The sequence below is a fragment of the Bos javanicus genome, chromosome 2 (assembly GCF_032452875.1).
Source record: "Bos javanicus breed banteng chromosome 2, ARS-OSU_banteng_1.0, whole genome shotgun sequence".
NCBI lineage: Eukaryota > Metazoa > Chordata > Mammalia > Artiodactyla > Bovidae > Bos > Bos javanicus.
The window spans coordinates 121,447,547-121,461,507 of NC_083869.1; the positions used below are offsets into that span (position 1 = coordinate 121,447,547).

At 52.8% G+C, this 13,961-nt stretch overlaps 2 protein-coding genes across 2 annotated transcripts; one reads left to right on the forward strand and one right to left on the reverse strand.

Annotated features, from left to right (window-relative positions):
• Positions 1–1,071: 1,071 nt before the first annotated feature.
• FAM167B (family with sequence similarity 167 member B) lies at positions 1,072–6,348 on the reverse strand. Its single transcript, XM_061389489.1, has 2 exons — positions 2,187–6,348; positions 1,072–1,560 (listed from the first exon to the last, which is right to left on the reverse strand). The coding sequence occupies exons 1-2, from the start codon at positions 2,442–2,444 to the stop codon at positions 1,330–1,332; spliced, it is 489 nt and encodes a 162-aa protein (XP_061245473.1). The 5' UTR covers positions 2,445–6,348; the 3' UTR covers positions 1,072–1,329.
• An 81-nt stretch (positions 6,349–6,429) lies between these two features.
• LOC133231056 (myotubularin-related protein 9-like) lies at positions 6,430–13,951 on the forward strand. Its single transcript, XM_061389251.1, has 11 exons — positions 6,430–6,508; positions 6,748–7,064; positions 7,244–7,352; positions 7,563–7,688; positions 7,804–7,977; positions 8,440–8,666; positions 10,690–10,851; positions 11,035–11,176; positions 11,259–11,479; positions 13,432–13,583; positions 13,657–13,951. The coding sequence occupies exons 2-11, from the start codon at positions 6,880–6,882 to the stop codon at positions 13,788–13,790; spliced, it is 1,632 nt and encodes a 543-aa protein (XP_061245235.1). The 5' UTR covers positions 6,430–6,508; positions 6,748–6,879; the 3' UTR covers positions 13,791–13,951.
• Positions 13,952–13,961: the final 10 nt, after the last annotated feature.

A 13,961-nucleotide genomic window follows, 5' to 3' on the forward strand; every position in this document is an offset into this window, starting at 1 on the left:
ACAGCCCGTCAGAGGCGAAGGCCTGACACCACCTCCTGCAACAGGTGGGAGACAGAACAAACACTCCTGCCCAGGCCCCAGGTGCAGGCGACAGATAGGCAGGAGGCAGGGACCCTGTCACAAGGGTCAGGCCAACAATCTCTCTTTCCCCAGGAGCCAGGCTGAGGGCCAGGTCACCAGTGTTATGAGGAACTCTACGTGGCCTCTCGAGGGCCCAAGAGCTGGGCCTTGACCGCACCCATCGGAAGACAGAAACCTGTTGCCACCGCCTGAGCCTGTACTGAGGCAGCAGGCTGGGGGAGGGGAAGCCCACAGAGCATTGTTGGGGTTTGTGAGGTGGAAGCTGATGCTGTATGCACCTTCAGCTGCTGCGGAGAGAAGGGGGAGACAGGAAATGGGTGGGGGGAAGAGGAAGCCTGAGTTGGAAAGTCAGACAAAGAGGGTGACACAGAAACAAAAGCTGAGAAACACGAAGTTTTTTTGAAAAAAAAAAAAAAAACACACAACTAAAAAACAGCCCTACAGAATGACACAGAGCTCAGAGTCCCAGCTGCAGGCCCCAGCTCCCCTTGCTATGAACCTGAGCACTTCACAGTCCATCTCTGGGCCCCAGGACAACAGTAAGAACACGACTGGGGCTAGTGATAATAATGCACATTTTATTGAGGACTTACTGTACATTATCTCACTTAAAATGTATCTAACTACTTGTGGAGTTGGATTTTCCATTGTAAAGATAAAGAGACAGATGCAGGGGTTAAGAGAGCTCCTCCAGGTCTGATAGAATCGATGTTGCAGTTGACATTGAACCCGGGTCTACAAGATCCTGCGTTCTTCAGCTGCTCATTTATCTGAGTCACATTCCATAGGGGTGATTTAGAATTTAGGTTAAATTCTTTTCCAGTCCTGATCTGGATGCGATAGAGCTATAGAAGTGGAGCTGCGGGGGAGATGAGTATCCATCAGGGCTTCTCTACCCTCAAGGCCAGCCTCCTCTCCTGAGGTAGAACCCCTGGCCCTAGCAACCAGCGAGACAGTGAACCCAGGCCTGAATAAAGGACTGCAGAGACCTTGATGGGAAGCAGAGATTTATTGAGGAGACTGAGGGTCTGTGAACTCCTCCCCTTCCTCCAAACCACCCTCTTCCCCCATCTGGACAGCAGGGCCCCAGAATGCTGCAGCTTTAAGCTCCCAGAGCACTGAGCATCTCCCCAACTCTACCCCGACCCTTCTCCAGGTGCTGGCTCCTCTGGGGCGCCCCTCTCTTCCTTCGTCCCAGGTGGGCTGGGGAATGGGTAGCGGGTGGTGCAGGAGACACGCAGGGATCCCTTAGCAGAGGGTGAAGCGCCGGGCACTGATGTTCATGCGCGTGAGGCCCAGGTGCCGCAGTGGCGGGGCCAGGGCCAGGCCGGCCCCGGGCTCCATCTCCAGCTCCATCTCGGCCTCGTTCAGCAGCTCTTGGTGCAGGTGACAGACTTGGTCCACCTTCAGCCGGTGCAGCTGGGCCCGCAGCCTAAGCAGCTGCCCTGCCAGCTGCCGGTCCTGTGCCTGCATCTCCCGCTGCAGCCGAGAGGGGGCATGAGCCCGCTGAACCTCCATTCCCTTCCGGTCAACACCCCGGGGGCTTTGCCCTGGCTATGTCCTTCCCACCCCCTCATATCCCGGCTCTATACAGCCCATCTCATAGATCTTGCTCTAAAACCAAGCTAAACAAGTACAGGTACCTGGGGCCTGATCTTAGATCAAATCGATGGAATCTCCAGTCTGGAGGCTGACATTTTTATATTTGCACATATTAGATTAAGAGCCACCTAGTTAATACTGGCCTCCTCTGGGGACAGCGTGGTTAGTGCCTCCTTTGTATCTTTGGGGTATAGCAATTTGCAGAGGAGACTGGGAGGCCATGCCTTCCCCAGCTATCCCTGGTGGCCCCCAAGGGCAGGACTCTGTCCTCTGAGCCACAGGAGCACAAGGTCAGTAGACTGATGGACTCCTTCTTCAGTAAGGCTCCCTGAATAAAACACTGGACAAGTCCATTCCTGGCTCCTCAACCCTGGGACAAAGCCACAGAAGAGGGCAGTTGCTGGAGGCAGGGTCATTCTCATCCCCTCACCATACCCAGGGTTTTGGGCCCTGAGGACTGCCCTCAAGGCCCTCTGCAAGGCTGCCCACCCCACCAGACTTACCAGCTCCCGTCGGAGCCACTCAAGGGCAGAGTCCATTGAGTCGAATCCGCAAATGGCCCCAGGTCCCCCGGGCTTGGGTCTGGCTTGGGCCCTGTGCCAGGCCTGGCTCTGGACCCGGGCTGTCCACTCCAGGTATGATGGCCGTCGTGTCTGTAGCTGCAGCTTGGCCGTCAGTGCCTTCACAGAGTCCAAGCTCTCTGCTTCGTCATCCTCCTCATCTTCACCCACTGCCTGGAATTTTAATGGTCCCAGGGACATGGTAGGGGGTGAGCAGTGACAGGGAAAGGCTGCAGCTCTGGGGTTAGGGAAAGGCTGGCAGTATTACCCAGGAAGAGGTGGGAGAAGCTGAGGGTGAAAGAAATGTGCCAGGGAGTGTGCGGTGGTGAATGTTCAAGGTGGGTCAGGGAGGCTTGAGTGTGTCAGGGTAAGCAGATGGGTGTAGGAGGCTCAGTGTGCAAGGGCTGGGATTTTCCTGGACTGCTATCCCAGGAGCCACGTGATGCCCATCCGGGTGGGGGCAGGAGGAGCCCTGAGCCTCTGGCCCCTTGGATGAAATTTATTGTCTTTGCCCAAAAGGAGACACCCAGTTCCCAGAAAGGAAGTTGCTCCAGGATAAGAAAAGCATCGTCCACACTAGAGTCTTGGCCCTTTTCCCAAGACCCGAGTTAAGGGATTGGGGAGGGGATAGGAGGCTGACAAGCTGCCCCCAGTCCTGACTCATGACTGTGGCCCTTCAGCAAAGGAATAGTGTCCAGATCCTCAATTTGGGAGTCAGGAGACTTGGGTTCAGGTGCTGGCTCTGTGGGACCTTGGACAAGTCACTGACTCTGTTGGGACAGATCAGTGATTTCAAGCTATATTCTAAGGAACTTTAGGTTCCCTTGGAGATCCCACAAGGACTGTGTTCGGGGTAAGGGCAGAGCTGTGGATGGGCTCCTCGACCTCCCTCTCCCTGCCCCTCCCAGGGCTTCAACCAGAGCATTTCCCTTTTTAAAACTTGTGTTGAAATATAACACACACCCAGAAAAATTTACATGTCGTAAATACATGGCTTGATGAATTCTCCCCAACTGAATCAGAGTGATGTAAACAGATCAAGCAAAGGAGTATTACCATCACCCAGGAAGCTCCTTTGTGCTGCTGGTCTAGACCAACTCTCCTAAGGGTAATGTAACCAAGCACAGCTTGCTCATGTACCTACAGTTGAGAAAGCCAAACTCTGACAGGGCGTTTGCAGCAAAGTAAGGGTTTATTGCAGGGGGGCCAAGCAGGGGAGTGAGAGACAAGTCTCAGATCCACATCAACTTGGTCTTTGAGTGTTAGGTTTTTGCTTTTTGTTTTTAAAGGGGAAGAACTGGACTTCCCCAGTGGTCCAGTGGTTAAGACTTCCACCGCAGTAGGCACGGGTTCAATCCCTGGTTGGGGAAGTTCCGCATGCCACGTAGTATGGCCAAAAGAAAGAAAGAAAAGAAAAAAAAAGGGGAAGAACAAAGAGGCTGGGATTAATCATCACCTTGTGATGTTTCTGTGACATTTCTTTTTTCTTTTTCTGTGACATTTCTTAATAGTAGTTTCACAGTCAGAATGTCTCTTCAGTTCAGTTCAGTTCAGTTCAGTCCCCGACCCCATGAACCGCAGCACGCCAGGCCTTCCTGTCCATCACCAACTCCCGGAGTCCACCCAAACCCATGTCCATTGTGTTGGTGATGCCATCCAACGGTTTCATCCTTTGCTGTCCCTTCCTCCTCCTGCCCTCAATCTTTCTCAGCATCAGAGTCTTTTCAAATGAGTCAGCTCTCCGCATCATGTGGCCAGAGTATTGGAGTTTCAGCTTCAACATTAGTCCCTCCAATGAACCCACAGGACTGATCTCCTTTAGGATGGACTGGTTGGATCTCCTTGCAATCCAAGGGACTCTCAAGAGTCTTCTCCAACACTGAAGTTCAAAAGTATCAATTCTTCAGTGCTCAGCTTTCTTTATAGTCCAACTCTCACATCCATACATGACCACTGGAAAAACCATAGCTTTGACTAGACAGATCTTTGTTGACAAAGTAATGTCTCTGCTTTTTAATATGCTATCTAGGTTGGTCATAACTTTCCTTCCAAGGAGCAAGTGTCTTTTAATTTCATGGCTGCAGTCACCATCTGCAGTGACTTTGGAGCCCCCAGAAATAAAGTCAGTCACTGTTTCTACTGTTTCCCCATCTATTTGCCATGAAATGATGGACCGGATGCCATGATCTTAGTTTTCTGAATGTTGAGTTTTAAGCCAACCTTTTCACTCTCCTCTTTCACTTTCATCAAGAGGCTCTTTAGTTCTTCACTTTCTGCCATAACGGTGGTGTCATCTGCATATCTGAGATAATTGATATTTCTCCCGGCAATCTTGATTCCAGGTTGTGCTTCTTCCAGCCCAGCATTTCTCATGATGTACTCTGCATATAAGTTAAATAAGCAGGGTGACAATTATACAGCCTTGACGTACTCCTTTTCCTATTTGGAACCAGTCTGTTGTTCCATGTCCAGTTCTAACTGTTGCTTCCTGACCTGCATACAGAAATGTTTCTGGTTTATGATTATCTGGCCAGGTGGCCCATGGCTGGGGGCTGATGAGTTCTTACCTCATCTTGTCCTAGAGAAACAGCTTGAATTTGTATGTTAATGATGATACCTAGGATAGCAATTTCAGTACATTAATGATATTATGGACAATAGCAATTTTAGACATCTGACTCTGTGGGGTTTTTTTGTTTGGTTGGTTTTCAGCCTAGGCACAAGGCATGGGGGATCTTAGTTCCCCAACCAGGGTCTTAACCACTGGACCACCAGGGAGTTTTCCGACTCTTGTTGATTAGTGTTCATCTAGCACAGAATTGAAGTCAGTTCAGTTCAGTTCAGTTCAGTCGCTCAGTCTTGTCTCTTTGCAACCCCATGGACTGCAGCACACCAGGCTCCCCTGTCCATCACCAACTCCTGGAGTTTACTCAAACTCATGTCCATTGAGTCGGCGATGCCATCCAACTATCTTATCCTGTCTTCCCCTTCTCCTCCCACCTTCAATCATTCCCAGCATCAGGGTCTTTACAGTTTTACAGCCAAGAATTTACAGTTCTTCGCATCAGGTGGCCAAAGTATTGGAGTTTCAGCTTCAGCATCAGTCCTTCCAATGAATATTCAGGACTGATTTCCTTTAGGCTGGACTGGTTGGATCTCCTTGCAGTTCAAGGGACTCTCAAGAGTCTCCTCCAACACTACAGTTCAAAAGCATCAATTCTTCAGTGCTCAGCTTTCTTTATAGTCCAACTCTCACATCCATACATGACTACTGAAAAAACCAAAGCTTTGACTAGACAGAGGGGATAAAAAAGATAAAAATGTTTTGAATAGAGTGATTAATCATAAACTCAGTAAGGGAACTTGGTTTCTGGGGAGCCCAGTTTCAGTAATACTGCCCTAATTTTTGACAGCCTGGATTAGTTTTGCCTTTTTGTATACTTTCCAGTGTTTCTCCGTCTTTAACATAGATCCCAATCCCCTGGAAACTTATTAAAATAGACTGCCTCATTCCCAGAGATTCAGATTCAGTATGTTTGGGGTAGGGCCTATAATTTGCATTTTTAACGAATTCCCATCCTAGCTGATGCTCCTGGTCTGGAATTTTACAGTTTATACTCTTTTATATCTAGTTCCTTTTATAGAGCAGTTCCAACTTTGTGTTTATATTATGTATGTGTGTATGGGGGGAATCCACTTACAATTTCATTATTTGAAAGAAGGGTTTTGCACACACACAAAAGCCTGGAACCTTGTAGACCAGAAGGCTCTTTAAAGGCAGGAGTACCTTTTATTTTTCTTAGTGATTATCACTTAACACATTATAGGCATCATTGTTTAAGAAATAAAAGAATATCTGGATGGATGGGTCCTCCAGTAAATAGATTTAAACTCTTGTAATTTACCAGCTTAAGTGTGTCTCTTGCCAGACTGAAAACCCTGTGAAGGAAACCCTCCTCAGCCACCCTTGGGTCCCTAGGGCCCAGCTCATTGTATAGGCAATTCCCCTTTGGTCAAAGGATGGAGAGGAGGGATGGGGCTCCAGAGGGCAGAACTATACCAGAAGTGGCCCCCCGTAGAGGGCGCCCTCAGGCAGGGACTGCCAGCTGTGGTGGGGGAGGGGTGCCAGCTACACAGCTGCTTGCATTTAAGGTGGACCCAGGGATTTCCCCACCCAGCCTCAGCTGTAGGACAGGATGCAGACACTTCCTAGTTTCTCACTCACCCTTTCCACCCCTCCCACCAGGGTACAGGAGAAAAGACGGGTATTTTTGTTTGTTTTTTAAATCGGTGGGAGTGCCAGCACCTTAGAGACTTTTTTTAATGCCTCCTGCGACCCACGAGGTCTTAAAGGACTTTAGCAAGATTTTTCTCCCCCACTTCACAGATGCTGAAATTGAGGTTTCCCTAACAGATTCTAGTCCCGGGGTCCTCAGTAAGAAGTGCTAGCAATGGGGTGGGGGTGGGGGAATTCCTGTGAAACTGTGAGATCTCTTCCTCCAAGGGGCCTCCTTAACAGCTGTCCTGCCGGCGTCGCCAGCTGCCCAGCCAGTTCCTGTCCCTTTCGGAGCCCGCGCTCACCCCGCCTGACGCTCGGAGTCAATCCCTGCCGGGCGTCAGGCCCGCCGCTGGAGGAATGGAGTTCGCGGAGATGATCCGCACCGGCCAGGCCCAAGCCGAGCTCCTGCGGGGTCCGGAGGAGCCCCCACTGCGTGGCACGCTTTGCATCACCGGCCACCACCTGCTGCTGTCGCCAGGGCCCCAGGCGACTCCAGACCTGTGGCTGCTGCTGTTGCGTAACGTTGACTCCATCGAGAAGCGGTGAGACGTGGCGGGGGCGTCCCCGTAGTCGGGGAGCGCGTGGCTCGGCAGGGAGAGGGGAAAGGGCTAGCGCAGTTGGAGCTGGTGCCCCGCTGCATAACGTAAAATCTTAAGAAACTCATTTCTTCTCCCCCTGGTGGGGGTCAGTGGACATTAAACCTAAAGGCTGTGCATTCCAGGGTCGCGGGTGACTCGGGCACCATCACGCTGCGCTGTAAGGACCTGCGAGTGTTGCAGCTGGACATAGAGGGCGTGGAGGCGACGCTGGACATTGCCCGCTCCATCGAGGTATGCCAAGGATGCAATGGAGGCACTTAAGTTGCCCTATCCCGTAACGGGAGGAGTCAGCAGGGTTTACTTCTCTAGGGGGCTCAGGATCCGGGTTTGTCCCGGAGCAAAAGGGGATGCAGGGTGGTCTGGAATGCGTGGAGAGGCAGGAGCTGCGGAACGGCGGACTGGATTCCGATCTTTTCCAGATCCCTTGACTTCCTTCCCCAGGCGCTGTCCTCCCTGGAATCGGTCATCACCTCCTTTCCGTTCTTCTACCGTCCCAAAGGTTTGAGGTTAGGCGACGCCTGGCACTTCCACCCTCCCGAATGCTACTACAAGCGAGTAGCTCGTGAGGTGGGCGCGGTCGTGCGGGGCTGGGGATGTGGGAGAGCCAGGTCTGGAAGGGGCGCGGGGACCGGTCACGCATCGGGTGCCATAGACTGGGTCTTCACTCGTCCCTGCGCCGCAGACCAACGCCTGGCGGCTGAGCGAGGCGAACGAGGACTTCAGCTTGTGCCCCAGTTACCCCCGCGCCGTGATCGTGCCTCGCGCCGTGGACGACAGTGCCGTGGCGCGTAGCGCCCGCTTCCGCCAGGGAGGCCGCTTCCCTGTGCTCAGCTACTACCACGCTCCCAGCGGAACCGTGAGCCCCGCCCCTCCCCAGACCCCGCCGCTAGGACCCTCTGTCTCCCTTTTTGGTTCCACTCTGCACTGGCCCGCTCTTCTGCGGTCCGGGCCGTAACATGGCCCCGCCCCCTCGGCTTATCGTGCCTTCACCGGTGCTGACCCCGCCCTTCTCCGCAGTTTTGGAGTCTCCCCTGCCTCTGGCTCCGCCTCCGGCTGGTCTGGCCCCCTCCCCGAAACCTCCTCTTCTTTTGTCCACCCGTGACTCGCCCACGGCCTACTCTCGGGTCCCTTCCCGCTCTTGCCACAACCCACCGAGACCCGATTCGAAGCCCGTAGGGTTCCTGAGCTCCATCTAGCCTGCCCCAGCCAGCTCTAGATGCGCTCCAGTGTGTACACCCGGCCTAAGGGATGCCCTGAGCGAAGTTCCTGAACCAGGCCTGGGTGGGTACAGTTTCTGGAGCTGGATCCCTGTCTGCAGGTGCTGCTACGTGCCGGTCAGCCCCTGACTGGGCCCCAGAAGCGGCGTTGCTCTGAGGACGAGGAGCTCCTGAGAGCTGTGCTGGCGGGGGCTCGGCCCGGGGCCCGGGGCTTCATCGTGGACACGCGCTCGCCCCAGGCCGCCAAACAGGCCCGCATGACTGGCGGGGGCACCGAGGCCAAGGCTGCCTACCCTGGCTGGAAACGACTGCACCGGCCCCTGGAGAGGTAAGGGGCTTTCTCATGCCCTCCTAAGGTTCTTTCCTCTAGGACTCTTTATGGATGGGGGTGGGGGACTGGCGTCTTCTAGGAACTTCCAGGACTGTTTGATCTTTCCTGGTAGCCATCCTGCCAGGTGGGCATGGCCACTTGCAGGCACCCACTGACAAAGCTCCTTCCTCTCTAGGCATCCCAACTTTGCCTCGAAAGAGAAATCTCTCCTTTACATTAAACTGAAATTTGTCTTCCAGGAACAACTTCATCATACACACACACACACACACACACACACACACTCTCTCTCTCTCTCTCTCTCTCTCTCTCTCTCTCTGCCCTGGTCCCAGCTCTGCCCTGAGGGCTGTACCCACAGTTGTTATCTGTTCCCACTGTCTCCAGGTGCTGGTAGTACCAAGAGGAGGTCCTGAGGGACTTTTGTGCTTTGAGGAGAGTGGACTGCTCCCCTATCCAGAATACAAAACTGTTTATTCATTTATTTGACCGACATTGACCCAGCAGAGAGGCTGAGATGGTGGCCAGCCCAAACATGGCTGGCAGATTAGCAGTAAACAGGCAATTAGAGTTCAGTGTGATAAGCGGCAGCACTCCCCTCTTAGAACAGGTCATCCTAAGAAAGCTTCCCTGAGAATAGGGTGCTTTAGTGAGATCCGAAACACAGCAGGGGTAAGCCAGAGGGTGGGAGGAGGACAGTCCAGGTGGAAGGCCCTCCAGGTGTGTAGCAGCAGGCAGCCTAGTCAATTGCCCCATTTTGGACTCAGGTGGGATGTGGATTCGATCCCTGGGTCGGGGAAGGTCCCCTGGAGGAGAGCATGGCAACCCACTCCAGTATCCTGGAGAATCCTATGGACAAAGGAGCCTGGTGGGCTACAGTCCACGGGGTCACAAAGAGTTGGACACGACTGAGCAACTTTGCATACACAGCACAGTGTGTTGGGAGTATGGACTCTGAGGTGGAGGTAGGGAGGCTGAAGGGGCGACCCGGGCCAGAGCAAGGGTCTTGAGTACCATGATAATGGGCTTAGATTTTATCCTAGAGGCAATGGGGAGTCATTGAAGGCTTTTAAATAAGCCTGAAAAAAGTACCAATTAGATTTTCTGGCAGAAGGTTCCTGGTGATCTAGAACAGAACAGTTCCTGGGAAGATTCCAGAATCTGAAGAGTATTCTATACCTCTTGTCAGGCTGGTTCTCCCAAGGGAGTACTGTGTAGCTCCCATTGGGCTGGGGTACATCAAGGGAACTGTGACACCTTCATCAAATTGGGAGTTTCCAGGGCATTCTTTCTGGAGCTATTAGTAATTGCCCTCCGTTCTCCCCCAGGAGCATATTGGACACCTTCCAACCTAGGAGGCTCAACTTTCAATGTCTTATCTTTTTGCCTTTTTATACTGTTCATGGGATTCTCGCAGCAAGAACACTGGAGCGGTTTGCCAGTCCCTCCTCCAGTGCACCATGTTTTGTCAGAACTCTCCACTATGACCCGTTGGTCTTGGGTGGCCCTGCATGGCATGGCTCATAGCTTCATTGAGTTACATAAGCCCCTTCGCCACGACAAGGCTGTGATCCACGAAAGAGAAGAGGGAAGCACAGCGGATGAAATGGTTGGATATCATCACTGACTCAATGGACATGAACTTGGGCAAACTCTGGGAGATAGTGAGGGACAGGGAGGCCTGGCATGCTGCTTGGGGTCACAAAGAATCGGACATAACTTAACGACTAAAAAACAACAGAGCATTCTGTTTCTCCAGGAGGCTATGCTATGCCTCTCCAACAGACTAGGTTTCCCCAAAGAGTCTTGGGTCTCCTCCAGCAGATTGGGGAATCCTCAAGATTAGGGAGTCACTTCCATCAGATTAGGTGGGCTCTCCAAAGGGTCTTGTGTCCCTCTTGTCAGATGGGCTCCTCTTAGGGCTCTGTGTCTCCCTCATTGGCCTGGAGCCCTTGTTCTGAGGCTGTTGTGCTCACCAGAGCTTTAGGCTGGAGGAACAATGACCAGACTCTTGCTTGTGCAGGGGGCGGCCCCTACAGGAGAGCTTCGTGCGCCTGGTGGAGGCCTGCGGGGACCTGGAGCAGAGCATGGACCGCTGGCTTAATCGACTAGAGAGCTGCCGCTGGCTGTCACATGTGAAGGAGACTCTGAGCACCGCCTGCCTAGCAGCCCAGAGCATGGAACAGTAAGACCCCCACCCTACAAGACAGGGAACAGGGCAGGGTGGGCAGGGCTCTCCATGCCTGGATGCAAAGCCATGTCTCAGTAAGCAAGCAAAGGTAGCCTTCAAATGGGCCCATTCTATTCCTGACCTGGCCACTCCAGGCAGGGAAGAACAGGCCACTGTTGATGAGCCCTGGGCCCTCAGGGAAGGGGCCTGCATCCTGGTACATGGCGCTGAAGGCACGGACAGCACCCTGCTCATCACTTCACTGGCCCAACTCATCCTAGACCCCTTGAGCCGAACCATGGCTGGATTCCAGGAACTAATAGAGAGAGAGTGGGTCCAGGTGAGTGGCCGCCCAGCCCAGCACTACCCTCCTCTATCCAGAAACCCCACGTCCTCATGCCCATCGCTCTGCCCTTCCCCAGGCTGGCCACCCCTTCCAGCTGCGCTGTGCTCACTCAGCCTTCTCCCACGCCCGCCCCAAACACGAGGCCCCCACCTTTCTCCTATTTCTGGACTGCGTGTGGCAGCTGGGCCGCCAGTTCCCGCTGTCGCTGGAGTTTGGGGAGGGGATGCTATTGGCGCTGTTTGATCACGCCTATGCCTCCCCTTTTGGCACCTTCCTGTGCAACAATGAAAAGGAGAGGTGAGCTAAGGGGGTGTCCAGGTGGGCCAGAGGGCAGGCACAAGACAGGGGCGGGGCGGGTACCTACTTCCTTAGAAGACATCTTTGGGAACTCCTTGGTGGTCCAGTGGTTAGGACTCAGCGCTTTCACTGCTGGGGGCTGGGTTCAGGGAACCAGTTCAGGGAACTATGACTGCCCCTCCTCCCTCCCTTCCAGAAAAGAAGGTATCTTTCTCTTTTGAGTTTCTCTTGTAGAAAACCGTGTGTCCTCTCCTCTCCTGCCTCCGGATCTCACATGTTCCCCTAACTTCTGCAAAGCTAGAAACGAGTGGGTCCACAGTCAGTTCTTCAGACCTCCTACCCTGTCCACAGCCAAGAACCATGCACTCCTAGCTTAAAAACAAGGACTGAAGGGGGAAATTGCTGCCAAAATCATTTCTGGAGCTCTCTACCACTTTGCAGCGTTGATTCTAGTGAAGCAATAGATTGGAGGTTGAAAGCTGAGTCAAATTGTTGGGCTCAAATTCTGGCTCACCATTCACCTGATGAGTGATCAAAAGCAACCCTGAGTCTGTTTCATCAGTAGCAAGGAGGTGATCATAATAGTCACCATGATCTAGAGGTGGGCTATGTGTGTGTGAGAGGATTAGCTGAGTTAAAGCATAAAGTGAAGTTGCTCAGTCGTGTCCGACTATTTGCGACCCCATGGACTGTAGCCTACCAGGCTCCTCCCTCCATGGGATTCTCCAGGCAAGAGTACTGGAGTGGGTTGCCATTTCCTTCTCCAGGGGATCTTCCCTACCCAGGGATCAAACCCGGGTCTCCTGCATTCCAGGCAGACGCTTTAACCTCTGAGCCATAGCAAGTGCCTAACACTGTGCCTGGCACAGTGGGCACACAAGTGGTAGCTACTTTCATCATTTGGTTGACTTGTTGCTCCCATTGGCCGTCTTTCTTTCATCAGACTGAGACAAGGGGAGGGAGGGTTCACTCCTCTCCACGAAGGCGATCGTATATTTAGTGATCTTTGCTTTTCCAGTGGCCTCCTCGTCCTGTTGCTTTCACTAGCTCTGCTTATCCAGGTTAAACTTTTTACCTCTCCCCCTCCTTCATATTCAGCTTTTCTTCTAACAATTTCTTTTCTTAGTCCTTTCCCATCCAAGGCCCCTTCTACTTCCCTAATCCAGACTTTCCTTTCCCTGTAGACCATTGGAATAGCTTCCTCACTGCTTATAGTATCTTCACTTTCATCCTTTTTCTCTTTTAAACTCATCAGTCTAGACCTATGAGTGTTTACACTGAGCCCGTTCCCGCTTCCTTGCTTTTGCTCTTGTATTTCCATGTTTTTGCATACCTGGTGAATTGCTGCTAGACCCAGCTAAAATGGCACACTCTTTTAAAAACATTTTTCACTATTTATTGGGCTGCGTCAGGTCTTGGTTGCAGGATGTGGGATCTTGGCTGCGTCACGGGGACCTTTTGCTTGTGGTGCACACTGGTTGTGGCACACGGGCTCAGCATTTGCTTGTGGTGCACACTCCGGTTGTGGCACACGGGCTCAGCATTTGCTTGCAGTGCAGTCTGGTTGTGGCACACGGGCTCAGCAGTCGCAGTGCCCAGGCTTAGTTGCTCTGTAGCACGTAGGATCTTAGTTCCCTCACCAGGAACTGATCCCACATCCCCAGCATTGAAAGGCAGATTCTTAACCACTGGACTGCAAGGGAAATCCCTCAAATGGCACATTCTTAATTAGCCTTCCATGATCCTTTCAGGCAAAGATAAGCAGAACTCCTTAAGAACTAGGACTTTGCCTTGTTCCTGCGTTATCGTAGTTCAGGATCTGACTCCCAGTAACATTTGCAGGAGGTGTTATCACTGCCCTGGGGGAGCTGTCACCCTACTAACTGGGGCCCCCACCCAGAATCCTAGAGTACACAGCAAAGTCTGGAAGCTTATGGTCTCACTCCCTCCAGATGCCTGTGTGAAGTGAGAACTCGAACACACTCCCTGTGGTCTGGGCTCAGTCAGCCAAAAGAGCAACGAAAGCTCCGGAACCCGCTCTACGTCCCCAACCCCCTGGCTATCTGGCCCTCGGTGGAGCCCCAGAGCCTGCGACTGTGGCAAGGTGACCCTCCTCCTCCTCCCTGGGGTAGTTCTCGCCTCTGGTCAGCTTCCTTACCCGTCCTCCTCTTCCTCAGGCCTGTTTCTGCGCGGGACCCGTCCGCCTGAGCCTTCAGAGGTAGCGTGGGATAAAGTGTGGCAAATAGTGACAGATCAGGAGAAGACAGAAGGCTCTCAGCCAACAGATTCAGCTTCTGAGCCTGGACCCTAAGTACTGGTCCTCAGATGGTGGTTGAGATGTTCCTGGAACCTCTCCAGGCCCCTCAGCACCTCTGGATCTTGGGAGAGTGCCTACAACCCAGCCCGGATCCACGTGTTAAGTGTCCAAGTGTAGTTGGAAGGTCCAAATAATAAAAGCATCCATGATTGGTATCAGCTGGCT